The 14,319-nt window shown below is 42.0% G+C and overlaps 1 protein-coding gene across 1 annotated transcript in view; it reads left to right on the forward strand.

Moving 5' to 3' along the window:
* ITGA9 (integrin subunit alpha 9) overlaps nt 1-14,319 on the forward strand; it is a gene marked incomplete at its 5' end in the record, with an annotated part of 538,072 nt that overhangs the window by 33,321 nt on the left and 490,432 nt on the right. Inside the window, one exon of the mRNA XM_007945751.1 lies at nt 1,135-1,258. Within this exon, the coding sequence (XP_007943942.1) occupies nt 1,135-1,258 (124 nt within the window). The remainder of the gene's footprint in view (nt 1-1,134; nt 1,259-14,319) is intronic.

Raw genomic sequence — 14,319 nt, forward strand, 5'->3', positions numbered from 1 at the left:
TTTTCTTCACTGCTGTATTCTCAGTGCCTCACAGAGTGTCTGACACATAAAACCAAACCAAACCAAACCCACTGCCATTGAGTTGATTCTGACTCATAGTGACCCCCATTGGGTTTCCAGGGCAGTAAATCTTTATGGAAGTATATTGTCCAGTCTTTGTTTTGCAGAGTGGCTGGTGGGTTTTAACCGCCAGCCTTCTGGTCTGATGTGTAGTAGGTGGTTAATAAATATGTGATGAGCAAATCAATGAGTACATGCACATGTAAGGCATGCACAGCAGGCCCATTCTGGCCCAAGGGTCCCCCCTGGGTGTTGGATGATTGTCTTGTTTGCACTTGGTCTCCTACTCCTCCCTTTCCCCCTCTCCCATCATTTCTACTTCCAGCATGCATCCTGAAGCCACCCCTTTTTTCATCTCCACTGCCTTTGTCCTGGTCCAGGCCAGCAGCATCATCTCTTACCTGTAGTCTTGCTTCTACCCTTGCCTATCTGCAGTCTCTACATAGCAGCTGTTAGTTTCCCAAGGTGGACATCAGACCATGCCACTCATCTGCTTACAACTCTCCAGTGGCTTCCCATTGCATATACCCTAAAATTACAGTTTGTCTCATAGTCTACAAGGCCCCCTTGCCCTACCATATTCACTCAAAACCAGCCTCAGTGGCCGCCTTTCTTTTGAACCTCCCAGCCTTTCTCATCTTGAGTCCTTTGCACGTGACACTCCATCCACCCAGTCCACTTGTCCCTGTGTGCTCAGCATGGTTGGCTCTTTCTCCCTCCCTGACCCCCAGATGAAAACCATCCTTCCCACTGCCAATTTTTTTGTTCCATAACCCTGTCACTTTCCTTTCTAGCACTAGCTATATTCATTCTCTCATGTATTCATATATTTGTTTATTGTCTGTCTCCTCCTAGGAGCATCAAAACTGTGTGAGAACAGGGGCCTGATCTTGTTCATGCAGTTTTCTAATGCTCAGGACACTGGTTGTTGTAAGGTGTGGCTGACCAAGAGAAGGGATGGCTTCCTGGCCCTCTGCTTCTCTCTTCCAGAGAACAACCTGGCTTTCCCAGGGGTCTGCTTTGCAACCTCTTGGGGCCAACATTCCTGCTCTGAAGCTCTCTCTGTTTCTTTAGGCCTGTGCCCATCGCTGGAAAAACATTTATTATGAAACAGACCATATCCTGCCACATGGCTTCTGCTACATCATCCCATCCAACCTCCAGGCCAAAGGCAGGACACTGATCCCTTGCTATGAAGGTGAGTGCTGATTGATTCTGCCTTCTGCATGTACCATGCCATATCCTAAATGATCCTAAACACCCTCCACCCTTCTATGCAATCCCAGCTTTCCAAATTCTAATGAGTAGACAGCACTATTTGCCCTTGATGGACTTTGGAGAGGGCTATGTCACTTGGTGCCAAGACCCTGCCTAGGTAATGAGGCAGGTGGGAAGGAGACAGCTGTCCAAGGCCCTGCCCAGCCTCGCTTATCTCTGCCACAGAGCCATGGTTGGTGCTTACCAAGCTTTATGGCATTTCAGTGACCAAACTTCCTATAACCTCCACCAGTGATAAAACAGAACCCTTGGTTTCCTGATGATACCAGATGCTGTGTGGCCTTGGGAAAATCACACTCCCTCTCTGGACTTCAGAGAAAGAAATTTTTCATCTGAAAATTCAGAGGCTGCCCTAGATGGTTTTTATAGTCCCATTCAACTTCCTGATGGTCATTAGGTTCCAGAGACAGCTCCTGTGGGCAAATGTCCTGAGGCAGGGGGAAGAGAAAACATAGGGTTCGTAACACAAAAGCTAGACAGCTAGACAGACACATACAAAGACAACCCAATATTCATAACACCCAAAGCCTAGCTTTCCTTCTTATATAGTCTTCAGAACCCTGACACGTGTGCAGAAATTGGATGTATCACGTTAACAGTTTTAAGAGCTCCTCACCAAGGGGCACTCAGAGTCTTGGAAGAAAAATGTGTTTTCTCAGGCTTCCTGCTTGAAACCTTCTAAACACTTGGGCACTGAGGACAATTGAGTCTATTATTATGTAGCCCAGTCAAGTGTTAAGGATTCAGAAAATGCTGTCATTTTCTTCAGTTTGATAGCTTGTGCTTTCAGGTTTTCTTAGCCTAATTCTGAGTCAGTGAGATACTATCTCCAATTACTGGCCTGTTTATGTTCTAATTTCTCCCAAATATATTTGTTTGGACTGAAGTCTCTCTTGGCATCGTGTCCATATTTCCTTTGGGCCTCCCTGGGTTTTCCCAGGTTTTAAATTTTGTAGTCACCAAAGAGGACTTTGGACACATGCATATTTTTGTCTCATGGTGGACCCTCCAGAGCCCTGAAGTGGAGGCCCAGGTGAGCTGAGTGGGGCTTTCTGTCATTTAGCCCCCACAGGATACCTGCCAGGGTTCTAGAGGAGGCATTAACCCCTTCCTTATGGAAGGGCAAGCTGCCATCCTTTCTTTGTCTTTTCCTTTTCTTTTTTCCTGTGTTAGCATTTGGTCAGCTCAGGAAATCAAATTCTGGCCCGGTTTATGTCTTTATTACCCCAGTCAGAAGTGGAAGAAACTTTATCTTTAGAGAAAGGGATAGGTAGTTAAGATACACAAATAATAGGTCAAGACAGAAAATGCAGTAAAGATCCTAACAGCCCTAGCTTATTTCTCCTTTGTCATTAGGAAAAAAAAGGGGAAAGCCCTTAAAACACTGGTTGGATAGTTCATCAGGCTGGGGAAAAGGGAGGGAATCAGTAGGGGTAGTGAAGCAGTGATTATTGGACCCAAACTGGTCATGCAGTGGGACCAGCACTTTGGTTTTCCCAGAAGACAACATATTGTAAATGAAGAGCAGTTTGTCTCAGTGACTCCTCTGTATACCACTATAAGCATCAGAAAGCAAAAGGACAACATTTAAAGACAGGAGCTAATGTCAGATGTGCATAACACGGCTCCTACTTTCAAATTATTTTTTGTGAAGCAGTAAATATTTATTTATTTTTATTGTGATTTGGGTGAAAGTTGATAGAGCAAATTCACCTTCCACACAGCAGTTCACACACACAGTTTCATAACATAGACTACAATTTACCAGAATGCAACAGCTCCCCTCCCACTTCTCATAGTTACCTCTTCCCTGTGTCCTTCCTTCTGTGCTGTCCTGCCCCCTGAGTTGTCTCCCTGTGCATACACAGCCCTTCTATTCTCCCATGATTGTTCTCTCCAAGGAGTGTATCTACCTAGTGTAAATGTTCACCTCATATGCCTGACTTTTGTTTGGCTGGAAGCCACAGGAATGGGTTCAATTCCAGACCTGAAGGGCAGCTAGGGGCCATAGTCTAAGTGGTTCCACCAGGCTCTATCAGACCAGCAAAACTGGTCCTTTTTTTTTTTTTCCCCCCCAAACGATTCTGATTTTCCATATTGTTTTCCCTCTCTATCCAGGATCCCCTACATAGATCTGCCTCTGAGTGGTTGACAGTGTAGCCGGGTACCATCTAGTTCTTCTGGTCTCATAGTCAGATAGGCTGAGGATTGCATGGTGTATCAGTTGCATGAAGCAGTAAATATTTTTTATGTGTGCAGAGTAGAACTACTCCATAGGGTTTTCAAGGCTATGACTTTTCCAAGATGCCTCTGAGTGGGTTCAAACCACCAACCTTTAGGCTGATAATCAAGCACTTAACTGCTTATGTTACCCAGAGATTCCACATGTCAGTCAGTTATTACTGCATACCAAACACAAAACCTCCATGGCAATTAAGAATCAGCATTTATTTCTCTTTCGTGCATCTACAGACCTGTTTTATGAAGCAGGGATCAGCAGTAGGCCAGTGTTGGTCTGGGGACTTTATACACATTCTCTCATTTAATCTTTACAAAAATAGGTATTTTTCTTTGCTTGGGTTTGAATTTTGGAAATCAATGCAGAATATACCAGTAGGGAGTTGAGGAATGAGAGAGGGAAGAGAAGGTAGCCCACAGAAGACATGTTGTCAAGCAAGTTACCACTGTGGGTGAATATAGGCCAGCTCCTTTGGGGAACTCTGGGAGACAGTGTAGAGCTCACAAATAGAGATACTTTGCAGAGGAGTTGGAGTCTTGGGGTTTTTATCTACCTGGCACTTCTTCCCTGCTATGTGTATGGGCAGAAGGGGCCTCAGCAGTCATAGAAAGTCCCCAGGAAAGAGATGTGGGTGCTGGCAGAAAGAGTAAAGACCCAGGGAATATGGGAGGGGTACCAGTAGGTCTGCGTCATTCAGTATTATTGCTGTTCTGTTACAGACAGGGAAGCTGAGACTCAGAGTTTAAGTATATGGCCAAGATCACTCAAAATTAGTGGATCTGGGTTTTGAATTTCTCATTTGTCTGACCTCAGCAAACCATTTTGTGCCACAGTGGTTAGTGGTGATTTCTGATTGATTGTTTCTTGGAGTTTCTACTTTAAAAGAAGCCAGTTAATGACCCTCACAAAATAAAACAACAGAAAGTGATGGTTTGAATTATCCCCAAGATGCAATGATGAGGTGAGAGGGATGTGAACAAGTGCAAGTGAATGAGTACAGCATCAGAGTGGGCTGCAGGTCTACTCCATGTCTCATTCACAGTGGAATGAGGGTGGATGTGAGAGGGGGACTTCTGAGCTGAGGCCATAAAAAGCACCAGGTGATTCTATGTACCCTGTGGGAGCTTCTTGCCATAGCCATAGAAGAACATGTCCTATGTAACTCACTGTTCCCAGAAGAGTGATGTATGGAACAGACCTGAGCCAAACCTGCAGTCTGAGGCCAACCAGATCAGCCAAACCTTAGCAGGTCTATAGATGCACGAGTGAGAAATAAATGCTGATTCTGGTATATCTATCTGCCTGCCTGTCTGTCTATGTATGTATGTATGTATGTATGTATGTATGTATGTATGTATTTATCTATCTCCATGTTTGCCATGGAGGTTTTGTGTTTGGTATGCAGTAATAACTGACTGACGTGGAATTTCTGGGTAATGCAAGCAGTTGAGTGCTTGATTATCAGCCTAAAGATTGGTGGTTTGAATCCACTCAGAGGTATCTTGGAAAAGTCACAGCCTTGAAAACCCTATGGAGCAGTTCTAGTCTCATACATGAGGTTGACTTAATGGCCAGTAATAACACAACAGTAGCTGAGTTACAGAACGCTCATCTCAGAAACCTGAGTTCTTCATGTAGCAGTGGCTGTTGGATGGGTTGAGGTCTCCAGGAGACAGAGCTCTTTCACTTGACTGTTCCTGGACTTAAACCAAACCAAACCAAACTCACTGCTATTGAGTGGATTCTGACTCATAGTGACCCTCATTGGGTTTCCAAGGCTGTAAATATTTACAGAAGCAGACTGCCTCATCCGTCTTCTGTAGAGTGGCTTCTGGGTTCAAACTACTGACCTTTTGGTTAGCAGTCAAATGCTTTAACCACTACATCCCCAGAGCTCCTTGCTCCTGGACTTACTGATGGTCAAATGCAGTCAGTCATGAGATCAGGAAAATGGCTGTGTCCCTGCCTACCCCTTCTTCCCTATGCCACACCCACACACTTCCACATCCTAACTCATTCACTGGCCCAGGGAGGAATAAAGGATATGGCTTGGATGAGGAGTATTAGGCTTTAAGAACAATCTCTTAGAAAAATGGAGAATGGAATACAAAGTTTCTGTAGTTCTTGGCTTCACATGAGGTGAGGGGTGGCAGATTTCTCTACAAGACCAGGCTGGTAGGAGTGGGGACATAGTAAGGGGGGGGATACATGCCACAGTTAGAGGGCCCTTGCCTGTGCTTGATTGGCTTTAGGGATTTTTACTGCCCTATTTTGTGTTCTAAACTAAACCTACTTTTGCTCTTAAGACAGCCTCCTAATGTGGAAAAACTCAGTGATGCAGGGAACAAGGCTCTCGGTTCCAGGTGGGAGGATCCCATTATGGTGACGTACAGCATTTTAAAGTTTGGCAGAATCTCTAAGATATCACCTACATCAGGCTTCTGTCTTTATTGAGGTCCAGAGAGGTGGCAGAGAGGTGGTGTGACTTGCCTAAGGCTGAGTTTTCTTTCTCCTATTCATGTACCACACAGTGGAAAGGCAATATAACATGGTGGCTAAGAGCACAGACTGGACCCAGACTACCAGAGTTTAAGTCCTGGCTCTGCCACTTGTTGACAGTGTAATTTTATATGAGTTATCTATCCTCTCTGTGCCTGACCTACCTCAAGAGGTTGTGAAGAAGATTGTAACAGTTCTTAGAACAATGCCTTTCATTTAGTAAGGAAATATATATATATATATATATGTATGTATATGTATATGTATATATACACACATACACATTTGTAGGCTTATACACTACATAAGATATGTTGTTGTTGTTTTGTGCCGTCGAGTCAGACCCGACTCATAGTGACCTCTCCTTGGGTTTCCAAGGCGGTATTTCTGTGGAAGTAGATTGCCCCATCTTCTTTCCAAGGAGTGGCTGGTGGGTTTGAACCTCCAGCCTTCTGGTTAACAGTCAAGTGCCATATACTAGCTATTAAACCAGTTGCCATTGAGTAAATTCCAACTCATGGTGACCTCATGAGAATAGAACTGGACTTATGGAAACAATTAGTCCAAGGAACTAATAGACCATAGGAACCTCAGTCTATGTGACCCTGCTGAGACCAGAAGAATTGGATGGGACCCAGCTACCAATGCCAACTACTAGGAAAGGGATCAAAATTGGAGATCCTGGATAGAGTGGGGAAAACAATGTGGAACAAAATTCAAAAACATAAAAATGACCAGGATTACTGGTCAGATAGAGACTGGTGAAATCCCTGAGACTATAGCCCATAGTCACTCTTCGGGCCTGGAATTGAACTTGATCCCTGGGTTTAACTCTCAGCCAAACAGTAGACAGGCTTATAAGCTGAACGATTACACCAGGGAGATGCACTTCTTAGGACAAATCAGCCATGGGAGATCAGAAGGGCAACATTTGTGCAGGGAGAAAGCTAGGGAGGCAGTAATGCTTAGGAAAGAAGGACACAGGGAAAGGGTAACCACAAGGAGGAAGTGGTAAGAGAGCTGTTAGATGTGGAGATTTTAATCAGTGTCACGAAACAAAATGTGTATGAACTGTTGAATGTAAAATGAATCTGCTTTGTAAAATTTCACCCAAATCATAATGAAAGGTTAAAAAAGAAAAAAAAAAAGAACTGTGCTCCATAGAATTTTCAGTGGCTGATTTTTTGGAAGTAGATCACCAGGCCTTTCTGCTGAGGTGCCTCTGGGTGGACTCAAACTTCCAACTTTTCTGTTAGCAGCCAAACATGTTACCATATAACATATAGTAATATGTATATATGTAATATAATATAATATAGGAGCTCTGATAGCATAGTGCCTAAGGCATTTAACTGCTAACCAGAAGGCTGACGGTTCAAACCCATCAGCCACTTCTTAGAAGAAAGGTTGGGCAATCTACTTCCATAGTGACACTGCCTCGGAAACCTCAGGAGGGGTCGCTATGAGTTGAGTCCGACTCGACGGCACATAACACAACAACAACAACATATATAATATATATAAGCAGATAGATATGGATTACATATAAACACAAAAAACCAAAAAACATTATATATTATATAAGGAGCTCTGGTGGCTAGTGGATAAGGCATCTGGCTGCTAACCAGAAGGTCAGCAGTTCAAGCCCACCAGCCACTCTCTGGAAGGAAGATGGGGCAATCTACTTCTGTAAAGATTTACAGCCTCAGAAACCCAATGGGGGTTGCTATGAGTCGGAATTGACTGGATGGCAGTGAGTTTGGTTTTGGTTTTTATATATTATATAATATATAATGTACTAAATATAATCTATATCTATCTGCTTATATACTATATCCTAAGCAAGTATTTCTTAATCACTGTAGAGTGACTACTTTGTCCCCCAGGGATAAACTAGAGTCTACTTAATCTTAGGAGCTCAGGTAGCATAGTGCCTAAGGCATTTGACTGCTAACCAGAATGCTGGTGGTTCAAACCCACCAGCTACTTACTTCTCAGAAGGAAGGTTGGGTGATCTACTTCCGTAGAGATACTGCCTCAGAAACCCAAGGAGGGGTCACTATGACTGTGCTAAATGCCCAGTAGACAAAACGTAAGTGACACAGTTTCAACTCTCAAGAAGTTTCCACCTACAGGGGAAAATAGGAGGGAACACAATGTTTTAAAAGTGGGAGAGCCTGTGGACAGGATTATTTCATTTCACAGCTGGAAACTGGGACCAACTTAGAGTCTGCAGGCTGTTGGGGCCTATGGAACAGTAGTATGGTGGGAACTCATTGCTGGCCTTGGCATTGGGTACGTTGTGGAGGGAGGGAGCCTGCTTCCTCTGGATGCACTTCCTGTGGAGTAGTGGAAAGACCACAGAGTGGGTGGGAGGCTTGGTTGAGGTCCACGCTTCCACACACCTGCCTCCGTGGCTTTAGGCATGCCACTCATACCTTCAGCGGGAATGGACTCTGTAATATCTCCCCTGTGTTTACCACATAAGGCTGTTGTGAGGAGCTCACAATATGAGAAACAAGAAAAGAAACACAGGGGAAAGTGCTCACAAAAACCACAGATGGTTCTGTTATTGTGGCCTCGTTGTGGGTCTCCATGAGGCTCAACTGGAGTCTCTTCAGAAAGTCAGAAGATTGGTTTAAATGCGTGGACACCCTTTCAAAATGTTACAAGGTTTTGAATTCTTAAAAAATTGGTCTTTGGTTTGGCACAAATGCATTTTTCTTGCGATTATCAGGTGCTTCCTGTTTCTGGTTGGGTGGGAAATGCTACCAGAATATCCTGTCCAGAACCAGGAAATGTAGAAGGAATAGGAAATAAAAATGAATTTAGGGTGTAAAGTAAAATAAACTAATACAGCATACCCTTAAGTCAAAACAGTTTACTTTTGTTTTTTTGTTGTCACTGCTATAGGCTGTTTGGTTCCATCAGGACAAGTGAGAAAACAAGATTCAGTGGGACCACATGTGGAGAAACTATTTGCAAAATAAAAAGCAAATGCTATAAAGTGTTGGTTACTATTAACCAAATCATGGTCTTGTAGGACTCCCCAAAGTTAAGTCAATGTGTGGTATACAATTAAGTTCAGAGATTTCTTTCATCCTTTGCACTAAAGCCCACCAAGGCAAGAACCCAGAGCTTGGCAAGAGTGAGGCTATAGACAGAATCATCTTTATATTGTGACTAAAAAAACCTCCCTAATGTGGAATAATTTGAGGCAGCTCAGGCTTAATTAAGAAAATACATTCAAGATAAAATGTTGATAATGAAATATAATTAGAGTCAATTAGGTTACCATTATATATTAGACCTAACTTTCAAAATTTGGCTTTACCACTCACTTACTATTCTTATGGAGCCCCTGGGTGGTGGAAATGGTTAACAGGCTTGGCTGCTAACTGAAAGGGTGGAGGTTCGAGTCCACCCAGCGGCACCTAGGAGCAAGGCCTGGCAATCTACTTCTTAAAATCAGCCATTGAAAACCCTATGGAACAGTTCTACTCTGACACACATGGGTTCACCATGAGTTGGGGTCAACTCTAATCAATGACAACTGGTTATTATGCCTGCAGTTGAACCCCTGTGCTCCTACTTTTCAGCTGGTTGACCTTGGATAAGCTCCCTGAGCCTTAGTGCCCTAATCTGTAAAATGAAGAGAGTAATACCTACCTAAGAGGGTTGTTTTGAGGTATATGAATGGCCTAACACAGTTGCCAGGTGAAGAATCAACACTAATATGTGTGAATTGTCTGATGAACTTTCAAGTAACATAATAAAACTTGTTTTGGTTATCTAGTGCTTCTGTAACAGAAATATCACACATGTATGGTTTGAACAAATGGATTTATTCTTTTATAGTTTAGGAGGCTAGAAGTCTGAGTTCAAAGTACCAGCTCTAAGGGCTGGGTGAAGCCCCCTCAGCCTTGGGCTTCAGCTCTGCCTCTTGCTTTCAGCCCACTGAAGCTGGAGGCTTCTCTTAACTCAGGCAGATATTATTAGGGGATGAGGCTGAAGACAAAAAGTTGACAATTAAAATGGTACACTCCCAAGATTATTAAGCAGGCCACAAATTCATATCCAGAAATATTCTCAAGATCAGCAGACAACATGGCAGGCCACTGAGATGAAGACTCAGCCAAATGCCGGACCCAGATGTGCCAGAAAGCAAGACCTTTCTCAACGTGTATTCTTATATATTGGAAGCAGACCCCATCCTTAAGGCAGCTTCTTAGCTGCTCATAGTAAATTCCACCATGGAGTTGATCACCAGTCTCATCATGGGGAATAATTACATCTAGCTGCCCAGCCACTCAAAACCAGGCCCAGCCAAGTTGACACATAACCTTACTACCACAGGACTCTTACATATTCTCAGAAGATGTCTAGCAGATCCTTCTTAAATGATTAGATAATAGAGGGTAGGAAGCTGAGCAGTACTAAAATGATTGTAAGAGCCCTTGAAAGGTTATAATTTCTTAAATACCTTTGAGGATCATATTTGCATAATTTATTTGCTTGGCAAGCTCTCCTCCCCCCTTTTTGTAGATGATCTAAAGTTAAACTCATGCCATGTTTAAATGCTCTTGAATTTGTAATTAATTACTGGGGTCTGAATTCAATCAAATTTTACTGTGCTTTGCAATTGCTCTTGTTGCCAAAGATTTCTCTGCCCTTCTCTTTATTATCAGGGGATGGATGGACAGAGGCTGGCCTTTTATTTCTAAGGTGTTTTTGCATCTCTGAAGCCTGTGATCGTTTCTCAGGAAGGAAATAGATCATCCATCCAGATGTGAAGAGTTTTCCCCACTTCTAATGTTGAAGGAAGAGCCCTGGTGGCACAGTGGCTAAGTGCTTGGCTGCTAACTGAAAGGTCTGTGGTTCAAATCACCAGGTGCTCTACAAGAGAAAGATGGGACAGTCTGCTTGCTTAAAGATTTATAGCCTTGGAAACCCTATGGGGCAGTTCTTGTTCTGTCCTATGGGGCTGCTATGAGTCAGAATCAACTGGACACATGCAACAATAACAACAACATTGAAGGCTGTGGTTCTACAGAGGATGAAAATCAAATCAAGAGCCATTTTGAAATGAAAAGCAATTGGGTTTTGTTTTTGTTTTGCTTTGGAGAGAACCATAAAAAGCTAAGTTGATCCATTTAAAAATTCAAGAACAAGCCCCATAAATTTTTATTAAATAAAGATCTCTACATTTCCATAGGATTTTATTGTTCCCAAAGAGCTTTCATAAACATTATTTCATTTAAATAAATACAACAAATTTAAAAGAGGGTATGCAGTTCTGTGTTATAGCCAGTTAATGCAGAGAAGGACCGTGAAGGGGAGAAAGGGAAGGTGGCACAGGGGACCACTAGGGACTAAAGGAGAAGGCCTTTATCTGGCCCCATCAAAGCTTTCTGTTAAGTGCCAATAACATTTTAATCTCAAAAAAAAAAAAAAAAAAATCAGTACTTTAAGTGAGTTGCCCTGTATTATGTAGACTTAAGTGCTTAAATTGCATCTTCAAATATTTTTCTTACTGATGTTCAAATTTTATAATAATCTCATTTTCAAAAATTAGGTGTCTGTGTGAGGGGTGTCTTGGGTTTTGTCCCTCTCAGAAAAACAGAGTCACACTCATCTAACTTTTATTCTGGTGCCAACTGTTATGCTAGGTACATTAACATTTATGATCTCACTGAGTATTCACATTCTTTTGGGGAGTAAATATTATTATCCTCACTGTACAGATGGAAAGACTGAAGGTCAGAGAGGTTGATGAAGGTTACAGGGTTATTAAATAGCAAAGGAGGGGTTGCTACCTTTCAAGGTTAGTGTAGATTTCTTTGCAGCTACCTGTTCTGTTGGGATAATGATTTTCTTTGTGCTGTGATTACTGGGGTGCTGTGACCCATCACTGAGAAAAATTGCCTTTGTTTTCCCAAGTCATAGTTTTATCTTAATAACTCTGATAACTATGCAATAGAGTTTTCAAGGCATATTGTAGTTTTGCAATGGTCGACACAAACTAAAGGCAACTCCCAGTAGGGGAAAGGGGAAGCTGTGTCCCCTTAACTTGATGAAAGTGAGTGGGCATGAAGATCTGTTCTGTATCCTGGATTCTTCTCGCTCAAAGCATTTAGCTTTAATGTCTGAAGACAGTTTGACCATCTATAAGTGAAATTGTACTCAGTTCTGAGCTGGGGTTCTTTTTTTCCCCCTAAATTTTATTTTATTGTTGTTGAGAATATACACAGCAGAACTTATTCCAATTCAAAAGTTTCTACATTACAATTTAGTGACATTGATTACATTCTTCAAGTTGTACAACCATTTTCACCCTCCTTTTTTAAGTTTTCCTCCCTCATTAACATAAACTCACCATCTCCTAAGTTTCCTATCTAATCTTTTCAGTTGGTGTTGTCAGTTTGATCCTGTATAGATAGTTCTTAAAAGAGCAGAATGCTCAAGGCAGAATTTTTTTTCTTCTCTTTGTTTTTAACTAGTTATACTATTGTTCAGTTTTAAGATGACTTCAAAGAATATTGTTGGTTTAAGCTTTAAAGATTATCTCAGAGCAATAGTTTCAGGAGTTCATCTACCCTCCATGACTCCAGAAAGTCTAGAGTCCATGAGAATTTGAAATTCTGTTCTATATTTTACCCCTTTTGCTCAGGATTCTTCTATGGAATCTTTGATCAAAATGTTCAGTAATGGTGGTGGGCACTATCTAGTTCTTCTGGTCTCATGGCAAAGGAGGGAGTCATTTATGGAGACAATTAGCCACACACTCCATATCCTTCTCCCATTCCTCTGTTGCTTTAGATGAATAGACAACATTGTTGTGCCTTGGATGGCTGCTTGCATGAGCTGGGACTCTTATGAAATGTGACCACCCTATGTTAGGGGTCACTTTCTTTGGAGGGCTAAAAGATGATACACTGCACTGTAAGCTGACTACATTATTATGTACCTGTAGGGTTGCTCACTTCAGCTTCCGAAGGGAGATGCATGACATCCTTGGGAGTTGGCAAGATGAGTCTCTAGATTATTGGGTGGAAGGAACTACTTAAAGACATACATGTATATGGATAAGAATAGTGTCACTGGAAACATGCTTTGTGAGGCAAAATGTGGCAGAAGTAGATTGGAAGTCAGGGACGCTGCTTTTTACTTCTGGCTCTGAAGCCAATTAGCTGTATGGCTTTAAATAAATCCCTTGCTGTCTCTGAGCAATAGTATCCTCATCTGTAAAATGAGTAGATAAATTAGAATTATTAGATGTTCTCTAAAGATCTTTTCCCCTTTTAAAAATTTTCTTTCATTTAATTGCTTAATTGTAAGTTTCTGGCTTTATACAATTTACTTTTAATGCTCACTATAGCTTAGTCATCAATTATTTTTATAAAATTTTCTCCATCTCCAAACTGCCGACCTTTCAGTTAGCAGCTGTCATGGATTGAATTATGTCCCATAGAAATATACATTGTCAGTCTTAATCTTTATGCTTGTGATTATAATCCCATTTAGGAATACATGTCTTGTTATTTTAATGAGACAGGATTAGTGTAGGGTGTATCTTGAGTCAATCTCTTTTGAGATATAAGCAAGTTTGAAGAGAGAGAGAGAGATGGGGTAAGATAGATGCCAAGACACACGGAGATGTCTAAGGAACCAGGAAGCAGAAGCTGAAGACACAAGGGCTTTCCTCCAGAGCCAACAGAGAGAAAGCCTTCCTCTCAAGCTGACAACCTGAATTCAGGCTTCTAGCCTCCTAAACTGTGAGAAAATAAGTTTGTTTGTTAAAGCCATTCACTTGTGGTATGTCTGTTACAGCAGCACAAGACAACTAAGACTGCAGACAAGTGCTTAACCCCTGCACCACCCATGTTCCTCTGTCCCTCTCTAACCTAGCAATTTAGATCTTTTTTTTTAAGCTAGTGATCCTCATAACTGAGGATTTCTTGCCCTCTCTTTATTTTTCAATAAAAATAAAATTGTGCTTAAATGGCTTTATATATATATACACATATATATAAATTACTGGAGACTTGTCTGCTTGGTTGCATTGCCCTCTAAATTGCTAATTATTAGTTGTTTACATTTGCCGTTTGTGGTAGTTATGTTTCTGTGTCAACTTGGCTGGGCCTGGTTGAGTGGCTGGGTAGCTGGTGGTAGTTATTCCCCATGATGAGACTGGCAATCAACTCCATGGTGGGATCTACCACAAGCAGCTGAGTAGCTGCCTT

This window comes from Orycteropus afer, unplaced genomic scaffold (assembly GCF_000298275.1).
Source record: "Orycteropus afer afer isolate SDZICR_OR568_19922 unplaced genomic scaffold, OryAfe1.0 scaffold00142, whole genome shotgun sequence".
NCBI classification, from domain to species: domain Eukaryota; kingdom Metazoa; phylum Chordata; class Mammalia; order Tubulidentata; family Orycteropodidae; genus Orycteropus; species Orycteropus afer.